A 12,919-nucleotide genomic window follows, 5' to 3' on the forward strand; every position below is an offset into this window, starting at 1 on the left:
TTGTATGTTTCGGAAATTGAGTTGCCATGGTAATAACATATTATATGCCCCAAATTAGGTAAAATCTGCAGTTTGTACTACTTCATTAGTTCTCTACCAATTCGTATGAAATTCGGCTCACACATTGGTCTTGAGGTAAAGATGTGCTACAGTACATGTAGGTATATTTTTCCATGTGTTGAAAACTGTTGCCATGGTAACAGCATACGGCAGGGGTTTTAATCATCTTCAGTGATAGTTCTAGTTGTTAATGTTATTATTACATTACAATTCCCATTGTTTGGTACATGTAGGTATACGACATCAACAGGGGGTACGGAAATTCAGCTGCTCTTCTCGCAGCGGTACAAGAAAGACTGTATGCATCTCTGTCACTTCCAGCAGGATTGGAGTCCTTCCGGTTCATCAATGGAATCAACTTCATCTGCAAGGTCACATGGCAAAATGTGCAACCTCAGGGATCAGTGGCAGGACAGGAGGTAAAATGAAAAAAAAAATTAAGTTGCAACAGGGTCATTAATGGCTTTGAGTTGCTACAGAGACATAAATAGAGGTAGTTCGGCCAACCATGGACCTCTAGCTCTATGGGACAACCCGAATTCAATGAGTTACCAACATGGCGCTAATGCTATGTTAGGCAAGCCCATTATTCAGAAGAAATCGCGCTATGTTGGTTACCCTTTGAAACCGGGTTGGCCGAACTCTCTTTATTTTGGCTCTGAGATATTACATGTAGCTCATATTGTGCCCCAACGTTCCTCACACTGTTCTTCGACTGTTAGGCCTACTGGACGAAATCCTATAATGAATCATTCTCATCTTCTGTAGAATATCAAGTGTCGTTAAAGATTTGTGCTTGATATACTGAGTATGCTTCCTGCAAAAAAGGAGTGTAACCTGATTTGCTACAGCTAATGTTGATCTAGTAAGAAGGGCTGCAACCTTGCAATCATTTATTTCATCCTATTGGAGAAACCGTAGATCTTTACCCAGGTTATAAGACGCATCCCGCTAAACTTTATCCTGTTTGTATCGTTCTAATTTTGTTGTCCTTTGTTTTTTTTTTCTTTTGTATGTGTTTAAATGTAGCAGGGCCCTCTGGGAGAACAGTGTACGTCACTGATGAGGCTACCCTGGATAAATGAGACTTTATAATAATAATAATGATAATCTATTACATGTAATTGCAACATAATCATTGCAATTGATTGCACATCGTTTTCTTGCAACGCCCCCTTAGACTGTTACCTACCAAGCTGTTCTCTTCACTGACGGAAGAAGAAGTGGTGTTCTGACGATGTACCAGGGAAGCAGTTTCAACTGGAATCCATTCTCTAAGTCAGTACCGGCTAGAATCGGTTTCAGCACCAAGCATGATTGGTATAACGTCTATGAAGGAAACTCTCTAGCTGTACTGCAGGAAAGCTATCGTCCTGATCTTAGGGTTGGCAACACTGGTCTTCTGGTAAGATATAGGTTCCTACTTTCTCACATTTTAGGGTTCCGTCTATGGAAAGTCAGCAACTGCAACATCTATTGTTCATGTTAATACAAAATGATTTCTTGATATGATGTATACTCATCCTTCCATTCATCAATGTTTTTATAATTGTGTGTGCCCCTCTTAGTTTACAAATATCTTGAAGTAGTTGGGGATCTGTTTTGATCTAGACTTTTGAATGTTAAAAGTTCATAAAATGGCAGAGATCTTTACTGTCTCATTCGATTTCACCGCACACCTTATGATTAGTCTGTGACCCGACTTTGGATAAAAGGTAATACAATTTGATGTTAATATTGAATCATGGAATATCTTACTGTGTAATGTTCTAAGTCATTGTATAAATACATAATTATGTTCAAATCAGTGACTATGCTATCATCCTTATTAGATTAAAAGCGAATTTAATATCTAGCTGTAATGACGCCATAGCAGTTGTATGATTGGCTACAATTTGAAACTAATTTGGGCTTATCATCCAAAATGGTTATATTAGTATTCTCTCAGTTAATATGAAGCTCAAATAGAAAGATACTTTTCAGAAAATGAGCGAAATGTGATTTGTTCCAAAATCGGATCATGGACCAGGTATACATGTAAGGTGTGCTCACTGTGCTGTGGCCTGTAGCCATTATGTTGATATCACAGCATGAAATATCAATTTCATTAACCCTCCTAAATAATCTTAAAGACAAAAAAACTTTATCTGAAAATCCGTTTAAGTCCGTTTGAATCCCTTTGAAATGGTATGTGACAACCTAACGATTATCAAGGACATAAAATATATATCCTAGATCAGTTATATATAAATAAAATGCAACATGTAGGTTGCTGTGAAAGTCTTTGGGCCCACCGGCCCAGACCCTTATTGAGACATTGATCAGTAATCATTAAAGAAATATTTGATATGAAAAAGCGCCATTCCATACCCTTTGCACTAATTTATGCACAACGGGAATATGTTCTTATACCATATGATATGCCCTTAATTTGCAGCGTTTAAAAAACAAAGGGGGATTTCATACATTTTATAGAACACTAAAAGTTATGAAAATAATAGGCCTACAAAAAATGTTTTTTGAATTTTGCGATCAGATGCTTGTCAACAACAAGAACTAAATTCTACAAATTTTGGTCATCAATGTATGGACCCCAAGTACATATTCGCATAGGCTTATAAAGTCGTGCTGCATCTCATGCCAGCTTTATTATCAATCATACCTACAGTGTAGTACAATTTTGACTGGATGTTATTCTAAATTACACAACAGCCCAAGAATTGCTTAAAGTAGACATAAGAACATGATCACAAACTGAGATTTTATCATCAATAGAAAGATTTCAACCCATAGAATAGTATCTAACTCCATCCAAGTATCAAATCAAAAAGAAAATACAGAATTTAACCAATAAAACGCCACCCAAATCTGAGAGCTGGAAACAATTCCACTCAAGGAGAAAGGCCCCGTTCATGTGACGTCACGCAGTGGTATTGTGTTTCTGATTATTGTACAAGCACAGTACAAACCCACGTACACTGTACATGTTCTCTCCCAACAGCAGAGCTCATATTTTGCCCTGGAAGCGTACATGGTTATTTTAACATTTTTGTTTCATTCAGAGGAAGAATGGGCCCATGGAAAAAAATATTATGCAATGGATATTTCTTTGTAAATCATCACAAAGATTATTAACGATTAGCTGATGGAATAAAATGGAAAACAAGGTTAGAAATGTTTATGAAAAAGTACATACAGTGTATGAGGGATTTGGGAAGAAGGGCTACAGTGTCTAGTGAACTGATGACTGAACTGTGATCATATTGTTCTTTTAATTGTGCGTGACTGCCTAAAAAATCATATGACAAGCTTGATACTCTATTTTGAAAATAACCCTCATAATAAGCCAATTAGCTTGAGTTTTAGCCAAGTTTCCCTGTCTAAGCCGATGACGTTTTTGTGAATCAGTGTCATTTTCTTCTGCAAGTGATGCGGCTAATTACAGACTGGAATGTCTTTTGTAGAATCGCTAGCGAATAGTGATGGCTTGCTTTGCACAAACTTCGCTGAATACATGTGAATATATATTTCTACTTATATATGCTTTTCACACTGCATTTCCTTAACCCCATACTATCCTTAACCCCATACTATCTTTTTTTCGATTCACACTGTCTTTCTTAACCCCGTACTACTTGCTTAGCCGGGGTTAACGCCTTAACCACGGGCAATCACACAGCTCATAAATATTGATGATTTTACCATACAGAGCGCGATTAACGTGCAATTTCGACTTACAGTATGTGATTGGCTAATGCTTAGCCCCACTTTTGCTTAGCACTGCAATTGCGGTGCTAGCACCACAATAAGCCGGCTAACCCTGCTTTTTTGCAGGGCCAGATAGTACCGTACTATTTACCGTGCTAGCCCACTTTGCTAAAACGTAGTGTGAAAACAAAGTGGGCTAAGCATAACCCCGGGAAATTGGTGGGGCTAAGACCCCCCCTTAGCCCCACCCATTTCCTGGGGTTAAGGGAAAAAAGTGCAGTGTGAAAAGCATAATAGTGAACTATGAGAGTGATTTCAACTTACCCCAGGCTGACCTACATGTAATTTTTATACCAATAAATGATTAAGATGTGGATCATCATGTCAAGGGCATAAACAGGACAAGGGAAAGGAAAATTATAGGAGACCAAATCCCCAACATTCTATAATCTTCCACGTAAACAATGCACCTGTGTGCGTATGGAGCTTGCACACAGCCACGTGTGCTACCACTAAAAAAATAAAAGCGACCGGATCTAGAGTAAACGTGGGCAGTCTCGCCAGTCAGCAAGAAAGAAAAAAAATACTTGGTAAAAACATCAAGTAGCCCATTGTAAGCACAAGTATCTCACAAATAAGTCAGCAAATATTCATAGTGTGAACTACAAACATGAAATGAACCATCATGCATAGGGTTTCGGGTCATATAACTTCAACCTTTTTAAGAAAAACATTACAAAGTTTCTATACATATATGTAGCTCTTGCATTGTTTTCTGTGCAAAGTGGGGTGCACAGCCGGTGAACAAAGGCTTGATGTGGCGTCACACTAATTGGCCCATTTTCGATGCGGAGTTTTCATGCTCATGGAAGGGACTATTTGGGGGCATTTCAATTGAGGATATCAAGAAGCCAGAAGATTTTTGTGATGTAATCTGTCGATGAACAGGTTATAAAAGATGTATGTTTTGCTTATATACCAAATTTATGGATATTTATTTCCTTATATCAACTTTAATGACCATGATTTTGATGAGTAATGACATTCCGTTTTCACTCCACAAGCAATAAGATCAAGGTTCGATTGTAAAACCCCACGGGCATATTTATCAATACAGTATCAATTACATTATGTCAATTACGTGACTTACTACGATAATGTCAAGAAAAGTTTTACACTATTATCATAAAGCTATTACAGATAACTCCATGCTATTATCATGATTATTTGTGCAAGCGGTGTGTGCAATGTATTTATATTTGCAATGCTCAATTAATGATGTTTACGTGGGGAAATTCATGGAAATAGTACACTTCCTCACACCTTCATATTAATAGTAAAAGCTTATTGTTTTAACCTCAACATTTTCTGTTCAATAAAAATCGAAAACAGTGTAGTGGTGGTGGTAGTAGTAGTAGCAGTAGTAGTAGAGGTAGTAGTAATTATGATAGTACCAGTAGTAGTAGTAAATAGGAGAAGTACGGGGAACAGCGGTAGTTGCAGCTACATCAGTGGTAACAGGCGATAGTTGTGAGTGATAACATGATCGTGTAAATCATTGTGATAATTATGCTCAGTGATTCTGAAGATAATATTTTCTATACGACTCGTTTTCAAATTACGATTTTCATAATACTATCCTTAGTCAGCAAGGTCAGATTCACCCGTTCGTCTAACTATAGTTGCTCCAAGATCTGCAAAGGCATAGGTACTTGTACAGGCTTTTGCTTACGCTGGCCCTGTTATCTGGAATGATTTCCCCTGGTAATCCGAGAATGCACTTCAGTTTGCACATTTAAACGTTTATGCAATGCTTCATATTCCTAATTGACAAATAGGCCTACTCCTTCTTTAGTTTGACATATACTTTTCTTTAGTGGTAGTAGTTGTACTGGTAGTAGTGGTGGTAGTAGTAGTAGTAATAGTAGTAGTATAGTAATAGTAGTAGTAATCATGTAGTAGTAGTAGTAGTAGTATAGTAGTAGTAGTAGTAGTAGTAGTAGTAGTAGTATAGTAATAGTAGTAGTAATACGTGTATTAGTAGTAGTAGTAGTAGTAATAGTAGTAGTAGTAGTAGTAGTAGTAGTAATAGTAGTAGTAGTAGTAGTAGTAGTAGTAGTAGTAGTAGTAGTAGTAAAGTAGTAGTAGTAGTAGTAGTATTAGTATTAGTAGTATAGTAATAGTAGTAGTAATACGTGTTGTAGTAGTAGGCCATGGGTACTTGTACAGGCTTTTGCTCACGCGGGCCCTGTTCTCTGGAATAACTGCCCCTGGAAATCCGAGAATGCACTTCAGTTTGCGTTTATTCAATGCTTCATATTCCTAATTGGCAAATAGGCCTACTCCTTCTTTAGTTTTCATGACATATACTTTTCTTTATTTATCTCTCTCTCCTTCTCTCCCTCTTTCATTCCGCCTTTACATTCTACAGAGTGAATGTAGGGCATTATAAATCAAATATAATTGATATTATCATTATTATCTCTTACTAAACAGGGCCGAGACATCTACCGTCTTGATTCGAACCCTGACTGGTACATCAACCCACGCCGATACTGTCAAGATTGGTACAGCGATGATCTGAGCAGGCTATCCTGGGCACCGTGGGCAGAGCCATGCCCCTGTACTCGCTGGCAGGCCCGGATCGATCGAAGGTATACTCGCTGCAACTACCCAATCTACGGCTACGGTTATGGCTACGGTTACGGCTATGGTTACGGCTATGCGGGACTTCCTAGTTATTATTCAGGTGAGCAATGTATTTTCTTTCAGTGCATCTGTTTCTTGTAATGAAGACATTCCTTTGTTATAAGTGGGTCTTGTCATATTCCTTCTTGTAAGATATCATATTCCTCAGACTTGAGAGTTATCGTATACGATTCTACCAGAACATCCTGGACGATCATGTCATTAGTAGACGCAGCATAAGCGCAGTTTAGCTGCATCCAACAACATCCCTTATTCTAATATTAGCCATTTTCTTGATCTCAAGCTTTACCATATGCAAATTCACAATCTGAACCCTGTTAACATAAAAATGGACCGGATGCTAAACTAGAACAGGGCTTACATTGATGAAATGCCATCAAGCCCACGGTTTCATGGCCCCTTACTTTTTTATTTGTACAATGTGCTCATTTGATTTTCTACCAGGTGCTCTAATAAAGAAATGTGTCCTATAGAAAAGTTGGCCTGCCCTCAAAATATTTTTTTTTTTTTATATACATGTATGTTAGCCTGGATGACAAAGTGCAATACCGCAGTCTTAATCAGGATGCTAATATCACTATGATTCATTTGTATTTTATCATATCTTATGCCATATTAACAGACAGTAGAGGGACTACCTGTTACCAGCCTCGATGGCCCAGATTTGGAGGTGGATACAGATGTACCTATGGGTTCTCTGCTTTGATCAGGGGCTATAGAAGTCTTTGGCAGTCCAGCCACTACCAAGCAGTCATGCCACCGAATGCTAGATTCTTCTCATTCTTCTATTACTCCCTTAGTTACTATTATGCATGGATAGGTGAGTTTGCATGTACAGTATATGCCAAGTGTTGTGGTCTGGTGGAGCAGACCCTCGCATTTTAGATTGCCGTGGGTTCGATTCCCAGTCCTTGGAATGTTTTGTGTGTAATTCTCCATAGGCAGCACCTGCAGGTATTCTGGGAGATGTGTAAAAATGTCAAAATGTAACCGGCGGCGGAGACGGCGGCGTTGTCAACATTGAAATCTTAACCAAGGTTAAGTTTTTGAAATGTCATCATAAATGTATATGGACCTAGTTCATGAAACTTGGAAATATGGGTAATCAAGTATTACTGAACATCCTGCCTGAGTTTCAGGTCAAATGTCATTTAGGGTCAATGAACTTAGACCATGTTAGGGGAATCAATATCAAAATCTTAACGAAGGTTAAGTTTTTTTAATGTCGTCAAAACTTCAAAAGTATATGGACCTAGTTCATATAACTTAGACATGAAGGTGATAGTGTATCACTGAAGATCCTGCCTGAATTTCAGGTCACATTACCAAGGTCATAGGTCCCTTAAGGTCAATGAACTTTGACCATGTTGGGGGTATTTGTGGAATTGTCATCATAACTTTAAAATTATATGGATCTAGTTCATTAAACCTAGACATAAGAGCAATTAAGTATCCCTGAGCATCTTGCATGAGTTTCAGGTCAAATGACCAAGGTCAAAGGTTACTTAGGGTCGACAAACTTTGATAATGTTGCGGGCTGGTATTTGTGGAATTTCATCATACATCTAACTGTAAAAGTTTGTAGATGTAGTTCACGAAACTTGGGACATAAGAGTAACCATGTATCCCTGAATAGCTTGTTTGTGTTTCAGGTCACATGACCAAAATCAAAGATCATTTATGGTCAATTTACTTTGGGCGTGTTGGGGGTATTTGTTGAATTGGCATCATAATTTGGAAAGTTCATGGATCTACACATGTAGTTCATGAAACATGGACATAAGGTTAATCAAGTATGAATGGTTGTTTTGCACATGTCGTAGGTCACATGATCATGGTCAAAGGTCATGTTGAGTCAATGGACATAGTATTTTATCATGATATGAGTGTTTTCTTTGTGAATAATTAATTGTTTTCAAAGTCAGCACTGCTGCTATATCGAATCACGTAATGCAGGCGAGACTTCCTGAGCATACCACCTGTTTTATCTAATCATCTCATAATGGTTAGTTTCGGTCATGTTCACTCATTTGGTTTACGTAGCAGTTGATGCTAGCCTGCTAGTATATAGTATACTTACGCAGACCCTATTGCAGATCAAAATCAATTCCGGACTCGATATTTGCTTCCTCAAATTAAATGTCGCTATATTATAAGTATCAGTAGGCAAAGCTTTATAGTACAAGAACATTGTTACTTTCAACATTACATGCTATAATTAAGTTTGTTTGGACTGTATTAATTGTTTCAAACAAAAAGGGTCTGGGAACGGAAACTATCACACGTTAGTCATGTGATGTTGTACACAGAAATATGCCATGTTCTGCCTGCTCGATCTCAAAGTTTTGGAGAAAAATAAGATGTAACCATTATACCAGTCATAAAGTATTATACATCAAACTGTAGGTAATCTTTTTAGCATTGAGATGACAATCAATCTCAACCTTTCTGACCCTTAGGGATATTCCAGTGGGAAAACAAAGGTGCCAGTGTCTCAAAAATATGGGTGGTTTCAGACCGTTTGCCATAGCAAGAGTTGTGAACATGGACACTTTCAAATGAACAGCGAGACGTAAATAATTAATTAATTGTAATAATATTTACATCAAATTAATGGAATTGAATAAAATTTTCACACTATTATCAATCTGGTGTGAGATTATTAATAGTTATAAAGATATATCCGGATTTCTGCAATATTACGTTCATGAAAACCACTGTTCCCTGTGTTGAAGCTGTGTGTGTGGACTTTTGGACACTCAAATGCACGCGACTAACCATTATGAATTGTATTAGTTAATCAGTATTTTATTGTTATTTTTACAATGTATAGAGAGAGATGTCTTACCACGCTTCTACTGTTGCGGACTTGCTGGTGGAAATTTCTGCAGACTTTATGAGCAACGTCGTCCACGGGCTCATTGCTTCGGTTACAGACCACCATGGTTGGGTAAGAATGAATGTCACTGAACTGAAATAGTGATTAACAATGATATTATATTATCAGATGAGATAGCATACTGTAAAAGTGGAAATTAATTAGTATATTAATTTTTCGCACTCGGCGGAGTAAAATGAATTTCGTGTTTTTTTTATTTTGCGGGCTGTCGGGACCATTGGACGATCAATTCCATCATTTCACCACTGCCACGGTACTGGCCAGTAGCGGCAATACTAATACACTCCACGAAGTCTAAACTACAGAATTTCATGAATGCTGCTGGACTATAAAATGTGAAAAAAAAAGAATACTAGTAAATGTCGCTCATAACCCAACAACCTTGCTTTGGAAGATGTAAAAAAAAAATTCACAGTAAAATATGCATGGAAAATACAGAATTAATACATAAATTTTCATGAGCTTGTTCTGCATGCACTATGCACGTACGTGTAAGCGATGTTTTGTTTACATTCAGTAAAAAAACTGGAATGAGTACACATGTGCACAGACTTTATTTTTCTTCTACTCGTAATTCGTACATGTATGAAAGTGAACTCCCTTCTGTAATTCAAAAAAAGTATCTATGTTAGCGTAATAGCGATATGTTGATCTTATTGTATCCTACGAACAGAGTTCGAATGATACTATGGATTTGGCCTCGTCGCGACGTGTCCGCCGCGGCGGCAGAGATTTCCTTGTGAGCTGCATTTCTTCTTCGATCATCTTCAAATTTGGCATGAAGGTTGAGTATGGTATAGCAAAGCCGCCTATTGATTTTGGTGTGGGCGGAGATATCGTTGCTAAGGTAACAAGAGTTTTTGTGGAAATAGCATAAAGTAGATGTCCTTGTGAGCGCTCTACCAGCTGCATTTCTTCTACGATCATCTTTGAATGTGGCATGAAGGTCCATTATGGTAAAGCGAAGCCGCCTTTTGATTTTGGTGTGGGCGAAGAGATTGGTGCCATGGTAACAAGAGTTTTTATGGAAATAGAAGAGATGTCCTTGTGAGCGCTCTACCAGCTGCATTTCTTCTCCGATCGTCTTCAAATGTGGCATGAAGGTCCATTAAGTAAAGCCGCCGATTGATTTTGGTGTGAGCGGAGACATCGTTGCCATGGTAACAAGAGTTTTTGTGGAATAGATGTCATTGTGAGCACTCAACCAGCTGCATTTCTTCTCCGATCATCTTCAAATGTGGCATGAAGGTCCATTATGGTAAAGCGAAGCCGCCTATTGATTTTGGTGTGGGCGAAGAGATTGGTGCCATGGTAACAAGAGTTTTTATGGAAATAGCAGAGATGTCCTTGTGAGCGCTCTACCAGCTGCATTTCTTCTCCGATCATCTTCAAATGTGGCATGAAGGTCCATTATGGTAAAGCGAAGCCGCCTATTGATTTTGGTGTGGGCGAAGAGATTGGTGCCATGGTAACCAGAGTTTTTGTGGAAATAGCAGAGATGTCCTTGTGAGCGCTCTACCAGCTGCATTTCTTCTCCGATCGTCTTCAAATGTGGCATGAAGGTCCATTATGGTAAAGCGAAGCCGCCTATTGATTTTGGTGTGGGCGAAGAGATTGGTGCCATGGTAACCAGAGTTTTTGTGGAAATAGCAGAGATGTCCTTGTGAGCGCTCTACCAGCTGCATTTCTTCTCCGATCGTCTTCAAATGTGGCATGAAGGTCCATTAAGCAAAGCCGCTGATTGATTTTGGTGTGGGCGGAGACATCGTTGCCATGGTAACCAGAGTTTTTGTGGAAATAGCAGAGATTTCCTTGTGAGTACTCTACTGGCTGCATTTCTTCTCCAATTATCTTCAAATTTGTCATGAAGGTCAATTATGGTAAAGCAAACCGCCTAATGATTTTGGAATGGTGGAGACATGGTTGCCATAGTAACCATATTTTTGTGGAAAATTTGGTAAAACCTGTAACTTCTGCTTTTTTTCCAGTTTGCCATAACAGTTGGCACACAGAAGCAATATTAGAAGGTGAAGCGAAGATGCCTATCATTTTTGTGGGGGGTCTTAGGGTTAAGGTTTACAAAGTATATCCAGATTACTCTATAGTTGTATTCCCCAACAGGTGATACTGGACAATACTTTAGGTTCTGCAGAGTCACGCTGCTACGTCATATTATTGTCATCAACTTTGGTACCCACAGGCAAAATGTGGGCAGGGTCATTGTCGCCATGATAATTGTATTTATTTGTCAAATTTCTTTGTGAGCTCTATATATCGCAATGACGGATGACGTGGTGGGTTCGGGGATACATGTGCTCGGCCGCGCGACCCGCCGAGCATCTCTAGTTTTTTGTGATTTCCTTTTTCATTGCCTCCTTAAAAGGCACTACGAGTAGTACCGAGACTCTAACTACATTTTATTTATTTTAAGCCATCTCCTGAATCCCCACATTTTCAATTAATATTTCCTTTATAAGTCTAATTAACCTGAAAATTAAAGCTTTAGAATGGATTTTTTCTTTTTCCTTTTTCTCGATAAGAAGAAAACGCTATGCTTTGGAGCGGCTTTCTTTGTTCTTTTTCTCAATGAGACAAAAATGCTATGCCTTGGAACAGAAATTCGAGTGTAAAAATAAGGGTCCCCTCCACGGCACATACCCACCATGCATTATATACTGAGTGCCCCCCCCCCCCCCCCGGGCATCAAGAGGCTGAAACTCGTCAGTGCATCGTGCAGGAATGAAGACACAGCACAGGGGGGTGGGAGCCAAGATCTTCAAGAGCCTTTACCACTTCTTCTGTGCAATAGGCAGCAAACGCATCAAAGATGAGAAGAGGGGGCGAAGTGGTTCCTTGTTCCTGTTGAATACGTCGTACGTACGGGGCTATGATCTGCTCAACATACCGAACCATGGTGCTTGTGGTACGTGCTCCAGTGAGAAGGCGAATGCCGTATGTCCCAATCATCCGGAAACTCAACGTTAGGATGGCATCTGTCCGTCGTTCCTTGATAGATTATCTGAGGGGGTAACATCTCGCCACTGAGGGTACATGCAAGCAGCGCTGTGTTTTGGCGTTTGTCGTCGATACCTTTGATCTCTACTTGCTTTCCCCCCTTTTCATTCATGGTCCAGTTGCTGCACGAAATGACCTCCACAGCCGTTTGGTCCCAGTTGATGGCCAGTCCATCCGGAATATTAAACTTTCTCACCCGACGTCCAATACGCCGATGAAACTTGCCGCCAAATGTTTCAAAATCATCTGGATGGTGCTTGGCAGCCTTGGTGCCCTTCCTCTTTGTGAAGTTCTTTCGCTGGAGGAGTGAACGGGCCCAAGTTTTTTCTAGGTTTACTGGACCACCAAAATCCTTCAGAAGTGGGGGCTCGCACTTTCTGAGCAGATCCTTTGTGGCCGCAATGACAATAGATGTAGAAATTGGACCACCACTGTCCCTCAGGGCTGTCACAAACTTCCTTTCTTGTCACTTTCATCGCCAAGGAGTACGGGCTGTCCTCTACACTTTTCTGGCAGGTCGGTAATTGA

The 12,919-nt window shown here is 39.3% G+C and overlaps 1 protein-coding gene across 4 annotated transcripts in view; it reads left to right on the forward strand.

Moving 5' to 3' along the window:
- The window catches only part of LOC129268565 (fibrillin-2-like), a 115,666-nt gene that overhangs the window by 64,855 nt on the left and 37,892 nt on the right, over positions 1-12,919 (forward strand). For all 4 annotated transcript variants that reach the window (XM_064104933.1, XM_064104934.1, XM_064104935.1 and 1 more), the window contains 5 exons: positions 294-479; positions 1,241-1,465; positions 6,265-6,517; positions 7,100-7,297; positions 9,311-9,427. In XM_064104933.1, coding sequence (XP_063961003.1) covers positions 294-479; positions 1,241-1,465; positions 6,265-6,517; positions 7,100-7,297; positions 9,311-9,427 — 979 coding nt within the window. The remainder of the gene's footprint in view (positions 1-293; positions 480-1,240; positions 1,466-6,264; positions 6,518-7,099; positions 7,298-9,310; positions 9,428-12,919) is intronic.

Source organism: Lytechinus pictus, chromosome 9 (genome assembly GCF_037042905.1).
Source record: "Lytechinus pictus isolate F3 Inbred chromosome 9, Lp3.0, whole genome shotgun sequence".
Taxonomy (NCBI): domain Eukaryota; kingdom Metazoa; phylum Echinodermata; class Echinoidea; order Temnopleuroida; family Toxopneustidae; genus Lytechinus; species Lytechinus pictus.